The 12,457-nt window shown below is 40.3% G+C and overlaps 1 protein-coding gene across 9 annotated transcripts in view; it reads right to left on the reverse strand.

Annotated features, from left to right (window-relative positions):
• The window catches only part of APBB2 (amyloid beta precursor protein binding family B member 2), a 215,238-nt gene that overhangs the window by 114,722 nt on the left and 88,059 nt on the right, over positions 1-12,457 (reverse strand). For 5 of the 9 annotated variants that reach the window (XM_068402953.1, XM_068402954.1, XM_068402950.1 and 2 more), the window contains one exon: positions 1,431-2,231. In XM_068402953.1, the coding sequence (XP_068259054.1) occupies positions 1,431-2,231 (801 nt within the window). Of the gene's footprint in view, positions 1-1,430; positions 2,232-6,378; positions 6,448-12,457 lie in introns of all 9 variants that reach the window. The other 4 variants (XM_068402957.1, XM_068402956.1, XM_068402955.1 and 1 more) reach the window with 1 other exon arrangement.

The raw sequence follows: 12,457 nt of genomic DNA on the forward strand, positions 1-12,457 counted from the left end.
TATTTGAGAAGAAACAAAACTTACACTAGCTCTTAGCATCCTAGGCCACCCTTACTTAATTAGACTACTTGGAATTACTCTAATTTCGTTTTCAGTGAACACAAGTTTTCTATCCACAGTTTCTCATTGCCAAACCTGGGGCAAGTACAAAGGCAGAAGGAGCCAACAAGCTCAGCATTAAGTTATCTAAATACCTCCTATTGATAGTTTCTCCAGAAAAATGTTATCAGTGATGTCACACATATTACATCAAGTATCTCGAGAAACAGTACTAACTCTAACAGCAATTTTAGTAAACTGAAAAACTTTTTCATTTTGCATGTGAAGGGGTGACTTCATGAAAATTTTCCCTCTTAACAGCAAAGGTTTGTTACATATCAAAAAGAAGATCAGAAGATCCATTATATGTCACATAGCGGGGATTTCTGGTTGCGATTTTAAAAAACCCTACACATTAAAATAAAAATCACTGTTGTTATAATCATGCATGACTGACATGTAATGCAGCTGTGGATCTGGACCATGGTGGACTCCAAACAGTATGTAATCTCTGCGCTGTAATAATGAAATCACTTAAAATACAAACAATATATGATGAACTTCTTTAGCCCCATGTCACCTTTGAGAACTGGATTGCCTCCCCTCATTTTGACAAAGTGGTAACTTCATATACCGACTTGGATATAAAAATAAGTGACAAAGTCCATTAACCAGAGTAAATGAGATCTCTAGAGTTTTAACAATAATAAAGATGTGTTGTAAGTCACAACAGAGGCAGTGCAGAAGTCATCACTACTGTTCAAATAACTAACGAGCCCAGGCTTCCAAAATACGAAATGCCATGGTTTCAGCTTCCGAGTTACTGTATGGACCTGCTCCACAAAGAAAACAAAACACAGGAATTAAACGACCCAAGGTTTGGGAGGACTTTTTTTAAAAACAAAAGAATATCATCAAATGACTCGGGGCAGAGGTGGACACTCACAAATATTTGAATTAGAAAAGTAAAAATCTTTGCTGAACTTAAAAATCATTGCTCAGAAAAGTTCGTTTGTTGTGTGTAGCCACCTATCAGTAGTTTAGCACCTCCAGACAATCACATACTTCTCACAACAGGTACCCACTGACTAGTGAAGAACAATTATTTACAAAATAGCAAAAGGTGCAGTGAGCATATTTTTAGGACACTGTCTATAGCATTCACTGATGCCTTTCCTAAAGCAGCAAAGCCGCTAGGATCAAGCAGGAGGCTGCCAAGCGTTCCCAAGCAGACAAGGACCCGTGTGCAAGCCCAGTGCTTGTGTTTCAATGCAATCCACTTCCCCACTGAAAGCACCGCTAAATCGCCTCTCTCCTTCCGGCTGCCAGCTGAGAGGAGTTAAGCAGCGTATTTCTAAAACAGTGGCCGCGAGCAGCCTTTACTTGCGTACCTGTTTCATCAGGCGAGCTCGGCGAGGCGCTGTCCTGGGACAGCGTAGTCCAGCTGGAGTCCTCATCACTTGGGGCCAGGTTTTGAATCCTATGGAGGGCGCAATCTGTTTTGGCCCCCGTTTTTGGGTGGTCTTTCTTAGTCTCAGGGCTTGACGACACTGTGGCAACTTGGCCATCCTCTGGGCTTGACATCTTGTTTTGTTTCCGAGGCAGGACCTCCCCATTGACAATAACAGTAGAAGCTTGGCTGTTGCTTTGTGCAGTTTTATCTTCCATCACAACAAAACCCTGCTCTAGCTCTCTAGCAGATGTCTCTAGATCCGCATAGTAATTCAGGAAGCTCTTGGTCCTCCTTGGCTGCGAGGGTAATATTTCACAGCCAGAGGAATCCTGCGGGATTGGCTCTTTGCCTTCAAACTTCTCAGAAGTTACGTTTACGCCCGCAGTGGTACTGAGGTTTTTGTTGGGATCCTGCTGTCCCTGCTCGGCAGCTTTCCTGAGCTGGTTTTCTCCATTCTTCACCAGCTTTATATTGGCAGAGCTGTTCCCCAGAAGGGGCTGCGCTGCTGGATCAGGAAGACCCATGGCTGTCTGAATGTTAGTCAGTGCATATTTTTTCCTGCATTTTGGAGGAGTGCTGTTCTTGGTCTCTGTGTGCCTAATTTCTGCATTCAGAAGTTCATTATGAGAGGAGCGCAGGTTAAGGGTGTTCGGTGGGGTAGCAGGATTGTTGCGGTTCACAACGTCCGTCGTGCTGCTGCTTGCCATAAACACTGCCAACGCGTCCACGCCAGAATCGACTAGAAAAGCAAAAGAAACAGTCGTGAAACACATTCATTATATACACTATTTTGCTAGGGCTTCTGGTAAAGGGATGCAGCACTTTACATAATTGTTTTACAGTAAGAAAATTACCACAACCTAAGTGGGTAAGAGAATAGACAAAAGCTTAGCTTATTAAATAAGGAAAAACGGAGGCAGAAAAATGTAGACAGATCATCAGGACCACGAAGCTGAGAAAAAGCAGAAAGCTTGACTCTGTACAAGGCAGTTTTAAGGCAGTTTTTTTAATATCTGATTCTGTTGCAGACAGGGTTGGGGACAGGAGAGGTGCCCTTTGCAAATGCCAGGGAGTCCAGAATTTGTCCTTACCATCATTTCATTTTAGTTTTTCACCTCTACCTCTGACAAGAAGTAGGGGAAGAACTCCTTGAGCACTCATGACTAAGAAGCAGAAGATCTGAAAAATTTCTAAGCAGACCGCAGGCAGATGCTGCTCCTTTTTCATCTAAGGTAGAGCTCAAGTACTGTTAATTTTAAGCCTGACTGGCCAGTCAGCTGTTGCCTCTTAACGCCTGCACTTTCTCTGCTCTCAGTCTTTTTTTTTCCCCCCCCTCCCTTTTTTTTGGTGGGGGGAAGTAGAGAGTCAGAAGGCAGGGAATACAGAAAGTAGAGTATTTCACAATACTATATTTGACTGGGGGGGGGGAATCTCTTGACAAAATATCCTGCTCTAATCCAATCAACTTTAAAAAAAGGCTGCTCCAGAGATGAAGATGGCTCACTGTTTTTTACAGCTCACAAAGTTCAAACTTAAGGATAAAACATACATCCTAGGGCAGAGAACACGTATTCCGCAGTTAAATAAAAATCATTCTTTTGTCTACCTGTAGACAAGTTTCTGATTTTTATTAGCCAGGGGCACAACTCACATTTTGAAAAATATTAAGTTTGTTGAGGGAACAGGTTTTTAGACTCTGAAAAAATGATCAAAAGTATATTTTTTAAAAACTATCATTTGCTTCCTGTACTGCCTATTTATGGCTCCCACTAATCTGCACAAATACTCCATGAACACCTCAATTTACATACTGCAGTAATAACTGATGTTTGACACCTGGGAACCAAATTAGAGGCCAATTAATAAATCACTCCCACCTGCCACAGCATGAAACAGCCTTTCTGCTGTTCCTAATTCTCAGATATCACTGACTGCTTATATTGCACATAAAAACGTATCTGGGGCTTATCCAGGAATGAAAAGCTATAATTTGAGCTAGCTGATGACAGATCATTCCAGCTGAATTGTGCTACGTCCTTGTATATTTGATATATGACAGAACTGACTGCTGTACAGATTTACAAGAGATTAAATATATGGGTTTTAAAAGAACATATACATAAACACGGAGTGAAAAGGAGCACTTCACAACGTTACCTAAACGCACACACAGTTGCTAGCGTTCCCTTCTCTTTGATGTGCTGTCAAAGCTGCGCGCTTCCAACCATCGCTCCTGTTAATTTTAAATCAAGCAGACCAAGTATACTCTGTTCCCTGAATCACCCCCCCCGAACAACTTCCAAACTTGCTCAAAAAACAGAATTTAAACTAAATTTTACTAATTTTTATGTCTGCCATTTCCTCAAGCACCAGTCGGTCAATCTAGACCAACTGCAAATTCTTCAGAAGACAGATCACCCCATGCCCACTGTGCAAAAGCCACCAGCTTAGGTAACAGTTAACAAACATCCTATAGACGATTTCAGGTTCAGCCAGAAAAGACTTCTAAAACATAACCATCACATAATTTAAAGGAATTTTGTAAATGTGCTTCTCAAATACGTCAATGAATGTGGCTTTCTGCATCTTGCCTAAAAACAACCGAATCTAACACAAGCAAGGTCACATCTGATCCAACATAATGTTACCAAAGCACGTTTTGATTTAAAAACATGAAATGGCCTGTGTTTATGAACTGGCTGCTTAATATTTTTTCTGAATCATTTTTTTCTGACAATCTAGAACTCACATTAAAAATAAATTTATAGGACAGGATAATTTTGACCCACTGCCTGACCTTTAGAACTTATGGAATTGCACAGTATTTACGGATTTCACTAGCTTATATTTTACTTTATGCTTCAGCAAATTAAAGCAAGCATTTATTTTTTTCATCAATAAATACAATTGCCACAATCTGTAACAAGACTGAAATTCATTCTTGTTCTTCGTTACAAGCGAGCTGCTTCATGCAATGTTTGCCACTATTTTTACCACTGAACAAATTCCTTAAAAAAATAATCTTCCTAGATAAAGCTTAAGTATCTGCCTGCCAGATTATCTTTATCCAGTCTCGTTGTTAGCATTTCACTTATCAAAAGTACTGTAAGAATAAGCACATAGAAACATTGAAACAAAATGTATTATGTTTTATTAATCTGCTTGACAAAGCTCCCTCATGGCTTTATGATGAACACTGGCACATCGACCAATGAGTGAACTAAAGCCTCCAGAAGTCTTTGTGATCCAAGCAGTGTTTTTAAGTCGGGTGCTAAGTTGGGTTGGTGTATGATCATAAGCAGAAAAATGTCAAAACGAACCTTTCACTAGACACCACCTCCCCTCCTGACCCCCTTTCGAATGATCCGTTGATCAAATCATCATGATCAAATGATCAATGAACATGCAGACGGTACCACAAGGTGCGCACAGAGAGGAGGGCTGTCCTCTCAAGGGACTGGCATCTGCTCACTGGCCGTCACCCTGCACTCCCAGCCAGGCTCTGGGATACGCACAGCTGGCATCCCTCCACTCTCGGAAAGAGATATAAAGGTGGGAAAAAGGGAAGCAGCAAAAGAGGCAAAAAAGAGTAAGAAATACAAATGGGAAGGGGCAGGTCTCACGGGCAGAAGTTGCTACCAGACCAGGACTAACTGAAGTGCTGGAAAACATTTGAATGCAAGGAAATGCTTAAATGCACTCAAACAAACCTAGATTTCATAGTAGAACGGCATAAGGAAGAGTGATAGCCTGTCCTTCCTCCTTCATACAGGACACGGTGATGCTCCAAACATGTCACTCTTCCCAGAGAAAGCACATCCCAACTTTCTAATTAAAAACTTAAAGGAAATGCAACTTCTTCCTGTGCCTGTAATTTCAAGACTGAAATTCCAATCACTGACTTTCTGTATCTTTTATTTTGTCTCTCCCACCAACCCTGCCTTCCTCACCGCAGCGATATCTAACATATACTGGTGCTGCACCCCTTACCAGCTAACCAACACCCCGTGCCCAGAGTCCTGCACCCAGGCACCCCGCCACAGGCAGACACTGTACCCCCTACTCGGGCAGCTCCTCACACTGTCTGGCCAGGCGCAAGGACAACGCTACTGGCACAGGGCACCTTTTTTTTCAACTCCTCTGCCTTCTCTTGAAAAACAAATGCAAATGGACAAGCAGACTAGGAATCACTGAGTTGATACATCTATCTCCACTAAAGCAGGTGAACAGTGGTAAGTTGTAAGTGAGTAAGAATAGGGTATAAAAAAAAATACTGGACTCTGGTGAAAAACTAAGAATAATTAGAACATTATCATTACTGGGAATAATAACATATAAAATGTTGGTCCTTGAAGACAGCACTTAAATAGGTAGAAGATCCATCAGCAATTCATTAATGATTTTATATTGCTTGTTTTTTTTAAACAAACCAGTCTCAACCGCACACTACTTATGTTTAGAAACATACTTACAGATTAATACACTTTCACCACTATAATGAGTTTAACTCAGAGTAGTCCCAATTTTCTAAGCATCATAATAATACAAATAACACTATTACTTGAATAGTTTCTATTGATGTTTTTCAATCTTGTCATAAACCTTACAGAACCAGAAGGAGGAGAGAGAAAATGCCATTGCAAACAGAAAACAGTGCATGACCGATTTGTCTTTACCTCTAATAAGACTTTTATACATTGTATTGTCTATAGGAACAGTTTTTAAAAAGATGAAGAGAGTTTACTCAAAAACGCACTGTTAAAAAGAAATGAAAGCGCGTGCTCTTTCATGAATGAAAATGAAAGCGAAATATGGGCCCAGGAAGAAGAAAAAGAAGAGGAAAGTTTCAATATTTGCATAGCAGAATCTTTTAAAGGGCATCTGACCTGGAAGTACTTCTGACATGGCTCACGGGGCGTCAGCAATGCATCAGGAAATAGATTATAATTTGAAATCTGAAAAGAGGGATCATTTAAGAATTAAAACCAAAGAAAAACACAAAATAAAAATACCACATTTCAGAAGCTCCTGAGAGACATTAAGCATTCTAAATAAACCCCAGAAATGCAACAGTGAGGAACTTTTGAGCTTTCAATGATATTTGACAGTCATTAAAGTATGGGAGAGGCTACTCTACAGCAATGAGAACAAGTCATTAAGAATAACTATGATATTTTTCTTAATGTGCACTTTACTAGGAGCACAAGTTCAATAATATTCTCCAGTTTTAATCAACATGCTGCAGCAAAAATTTCGTGACATTAGAAAATCTGGGGTTTTCCTCAATTACACCTTACTCAGGAAACTACACCAGCACTGGTAAAAATAAACACAGCAGTAAGGCACATTCACATGAGAATTTGCAGAATGAGATCCAGCACATGAAACCAAGAAGCATAGTCTGCAGGATTGATCCCATAGGAGGGAATCATAAAAAGCAAGCTAAGCTGTTGCCTCCTGTATGGGACCCTTTCCTGGACATCTTCTTGTAAGTAAACCATTTTGCCTCAAAGTCTCTGGTTTGGATGCCAATGACACATGCACTGGGAGCTGAGGTATTTCTACGCACTTACGACTACAGCCTTGGGTCCTGTACACTTTGGCTCTAGTTAAAGCCTAAGCAGGTGGAAAGAACGCCTCTGTTATACAATGATTGCAACTCAACACTTGCTAACTCCCTCCTCTCCAAAGGGTGAATCCCAATGTTGAAACATTAATTCTTAATTAAGTATCCTAACACAGTCTTCTCACATTTGCATTCTCCAACTAGGACCAGCTAAATGGTAATAGTTAAACAGATGTCAGCCGAAAGCATCCTAATGAAGTCTAGATTTACATTAATGTAGATGAAATGAGAATTGGGACTAGAAGGTTTCTTCATGTCAAGTATCATCATGCTCCTTCTTGCTTAAGTATCTACACAAATGCCAGGGGATGTTAAACACTTTCAGAGGGGAAAAGGAAGGGGATAAACACTTGAACGAAGTGCTGTGGTAGATCAGAGCAACTGATGATCTTCCTACAGCCAGTGGCTTTCTTCTCACTACTCCCTCCAGCAACGACATCTCTGCTGGACTGAGCTTGGAAGCTGGGGAGAAGCTCAAAGCCAGGAAAACAAATTCCGATGGTGTGCAGAGCAGTTTTGGGAACACAAGAGCAGGAAAGGACCAGGGCTGCAAGTGGCTTGCATGTGTGCTCTCAAACCTGGCTGTAGACTCCTCCATACAAACTCAGAGATGCTGAGGATGGGAAGGACCTCTCAAGATCTTCTAGTGCAACCTCCCTGCCCAAGAAGGGAATCTCTGCTGCCTTCTCCACTCCACTCTGGCTCTGTCCTCGCATCACAACAAAATCACTTCTTCAACCTGCTTGCTAAATGCAGCTTCTCCCATTTCCAGCTATTTCTGCTTCACCTAGTCCTACCGAAATCACCATCTGATGACCAGCTTTCTGTCCTGGCTCCTCCTTCCCCCAGAGGCACCCTGCCAGCCCCTGCTGCCATAACAAGTACATTTTTCCTTTTAGAGCTAAACATGCTGCCAACTGACTGCAACAGACTAGCAGCAGTGCTGTCTCTGTTTTAGTGATGCTCTTATTAATGGAAATCCATAAAGCTGATCTGCCTTTAAATAATGTTATTAAGGAAAAAAACAACTTCAGCACTCGAGTACACCTTCCCATTTCCTATTTTTCCCCTCCACCTTCCCACACAGACAGTCAAATTCCTCACTCAGCAAAAATTTGGGAAGATGCCTCTCTGAATCAGATTCTAACAGTTACGAAGGAAAAATTAAATAATTAAAATAAAAATAATAATGAGAAAAAGAAACAGGCTAAATCCATTGTTCCTTTACTTATAATTTTATTAAGATAGATACATCTAGATAATCAGTGTATATTTGACTATCTGATTGAAACTCTATGTTGCAGATGACCTGGGTCATCTCTTGCTGCTAGAGTGTTCTTAAATCAAGTGCTCACTTGGAGAAATAAAGATCAATTCTTTCAGTTACATAAGGCATAACCATGACATGCAATCACGACTAATCCTGCATTTAGTAAGAGGAAAAACAAGATGGCATACTAAGTCTTTTCCAAATTCAATTTTCTCCCTTTAATTAGATTTCCCCCCCTATGCAGAATGGCACAGTCTGGCAGGCAAAAACAGTGCTGTCAAGGCAAGAAGATGTAGTGTGTTTTATCTATCGGCTACTTGCAAGCATAGATAAGAAGACCTTCTGTCATCAGATCTATACATTCACAGCGACATTTGCTAAGTAAACCTCAGTCATTTTTTCTAATCCTGTTGTGTAAATTAAACTCCTGAGCCTCACCGTTCTTTTTTTTTTTTAATCTATGTATAAATTACTCAATCTCTACAATAAAGATCACACCTCAGACTTATTTGTTAATCACAACCAACTCTACTTCAAATGCACATGCTAATATAGGACTCAAGCATAAACTTCATTCTCTCTTACACAAAGACACAAACTCAGAAATTGTAACTTAAATTTCTGCAACTGAGATGACTAAGAAGGACTTGGTCTTCCGTAACCTGCAACTTCAATCTCAAGTGTTACCCAAAAGTAACTCTGACCGAGTCTGAAGGTAAACAACATGTAATCAAACCTAAACAGAATTACCAAAACCAAAGCATGATGCCATATGAAAAAGAAAGCTAGGATAAGCTGTCTCAGGGATAAAAAAACACAACCAAAGTGCTTTGTAGGACAGGCAGCCTACCCATATGCTTAATGGGCTAATAGAAACGAATCAATGGCCATGGATTTGGCACATAAAATGCCTTAGACTGATTAGACTGAGTTCAGACCGGGGATTTGTCAGCCCCATATAAATTTAACTTAGATCATTAGACAGCTCCTAAATCAGGAAGCAGAACCATTCAAAAGATGATTGATTCCTGAACAGGGTTAAAGAAATCCACAAGGTCCAACACCAGCTTTCGAGCTGTTCGTAATGGCATCAGCACCAATACCAAGCTCTTCGATCAGAAGACACAGGCAGCAAAAGTAGGAAAGAGATTAAGCATAGGTCACAGCATTATTAACAGAAGGAGCAAAAATGTTAACTGAGTCCCTGTCAGATGCAATGGACGAATTAAGCTTCAGCACAGCATCTGTGCTGAACAGAAAAAAAAAATAAATAGATTATTATCATTATCTGCCTCCCACACACCTTGTCTGTGGCCCTGCTACTTGCAAACACTCAACTGTTCCTTCAAAGCCTAGAAACAACACTGCAGAATCCTGAGCACAATCCACTTCCCTGAGAACAACTAACTGCATGCACATAAATACAGACATTTCAGCTTCTCTTTTTAAACTAATATATTTTAACAATTAACTTCTGATGGTCTGGGATCATGATTTCATCTGCTACAACTTCACCTGTCCTCTGAATTACATATAATAAGTTTATGGCTAGTTACACATTAAGCTCTTACCAAGGTTATCCAGAAATGTTTTTACCCTCAAATTACCCAGACTGGTAGCAATAGTTTTGAGCCACCTATTATCACTGCCTCATAGCTGAGATCTTAAGATGCATTCGAAAGAGTATGCTACACCAAAATTGTTCTCTTGTCACGGTAAGGTTGTACTTAGTGTCAAATTAAGCTCTAGAGATGAAAATCTGAAAATTAAATAAATGGGAAATAATCTTTCAGTAGACTCTCTACAACTCTATATGAAAAGAAATAAAGAATAAAAATATGCGTATATGAAAAGTCTCAGTATAAAGAAAGAAAACCTCTAACTTCATTAATTCGTAAGTGTTTGTAAATAATTTCAAATTGCTAACAGTAAGTTGAGATCTGTGAGCAAAAATAAAGTCTAAGTCTTAGTAACAGAGCAGAGCATTAGATCGGTTGCCAGGTTTTGCAAAATGAGACCATCACAGCTCTCAAGGAGAGAAAATTAAGGTTTTCCACATTGACAAGATTGTTTCTGTTCCATATACATTAAAAGCATGCTGTATCTCACCTAGGTAAGGCTATTATATGTGCACTTTTAACTACATCTTCCAAAACTGTCTTAAAGTTGGACTCACATGTCTTACCCACATATCCCTTGCTCCCAGTAATGGAACAGGATGTATTTCAGAGCACAGGATGCATCAAACCAGAAAGGTTTCCAACATTTCTAGTCTGTTTTTCCATTAAAAGCTGAACTAAAATAAGGCTCATTATACAAAGAGCAACATCTCAGCAAGGCTGAAAGTTGCCTGCAAAGCTACGTATTGTCTTCAATCAAACTTTAATGGGACAAATCAGAAAACATATGGACAGTTTACAAACCAACTGTTGCAGTACTGCTTAAGCTGACAGAATGCTGAGAGATGACTAAAATGGCCTGTCCTGGTTCAGACTAGAGCTAAACGAATTTTCCTTTCAGTGAGTTTTCCTTTCAGTTAAGTTTCTTCTAAGTAACTGCACCTTCTGAAGTTAACTACGTTTTTCAGATAGTGTCCGCTTCTAGGATTGATAACGCTTGAAGTTTATAATTATTACTAAGGTAATGGCATGAATGTTATGCAGAAAGGCTCTTGCTTATACTTATTCCTATAGAAACCAAGGTCACTGCTAAATTTCTTATGGTCCACAAGTGAAAGGCTGTAAAAGAGTCACACCTCTGGGGAGGAGCAGACAGGATAGGTGACCCAAAATTGACCAACAAGGTATTCCATCCCATACACGTCATTCTCAGTTTAAAGCTGAGGGATCACGAGGGTCGCAGTCTCTTCTTCTATGGCTGGCATCTGAAGAGGACTCTGTCCATTTTTCTCCTGCCTTTGATCCCAATCCCTGCGTTCCTGAATCCACTTCCCGTCTGCTGCCAAGTCCAGTCCAAGACTTCCTGAAGCCTGGCCTGCAGCACCAGCAGTGACGCGATCGTCATCAGGGGAGCTCAGTCTAGGTTTTGTATATATTTATTTCCATTATTATTATTATACTCTTTTTCATTGTTATTTTTTATTAAAACTGTTTTAACTTTCTAACCCATAAGTCTCTCCTTCCCCTTTTCCTTCCCCTTCTGGAGGAAGGGAATGGTTAATAGATAGCATCTCCCATCCGTTTAATAGCCAGCCCAGCTTCAAACCTTGACGTGGTCATGCCCTGCAGTAACTCTCCCAATGTTATTATGGTACTAGAATACAGAAATAACTTCAGTCTTGTCCTACTGCACCAAGTAGAGCTCCTTGAGAATGCTGTTGCACTAAGAAACTTCTACCCATAGTGCTCACCTATAATGCAAACCCACATGCTCATAAATAAAAATCAAAGTATCGTATTTGCTTTATGGTCGCCATAAACTAAACAGATCAATCCATAATAAAGTGGAAGAAGAACATAACAAAAAAGCAACTGCATTTACTGGCATTTATATTACACTGAAGTGTGGCTAAAAGTGGGCTCAGTTTCAACAAGAAGCAAACTTGGCTGTTGAAGACAATGAACAAGTGGAAAAGAACAAGTTAGTAGTATTACTGGCCTGAATTTCAACAAGGAGTCTTAAGTTCTTGATGAGCTAGCCAAAATCCTCTACTCCTTTTTCTTATCTACAAACTCATAGATCTTCACAGCCCTTTGACACCAAAGGAACTGGGGTTCCTGTGAATGAGGACAAACACACGATGCAAATCCGGTATCGTGATGGTTCTCCATGAACATGCACAACCCCAAGCGGAGTTACCAGGAAACCTTCAGCTTCAGAGCACTCCACTTCTGGTTTCACCATGAAGAAGAAATGGACCTGTCAGGGTCCTGGGGTAGGGGTACTATTTAACTATGTTAGGAAATAAAACCAGAAGTGATGATACACATTCAGAGTAGTACACAGCTCTGAAAGGCTTTTGTCTGCAGGCTCCAAGTCAGCTCCTATCTGTGGAAACCAGCACATGTTTTGGGGCTTCACCAGGATCACTCAAGAGGCCTAGATGAAG

The sequence above is a fragment of the Nyctibius grandis genome, chromosome 6 (genome assembly GCF_013368605.1).
Source record: "Nyctibius grandis isolate bNycGra1 chromosome 6, bNycGra1.pri, whole genome shotgun sequence".
NCBI lineage: Eukaryota > Metazoa > Chordata > Aves > Nyctibiiformes > Nyctibiidae > Nyctibius > Nyctibius grandis.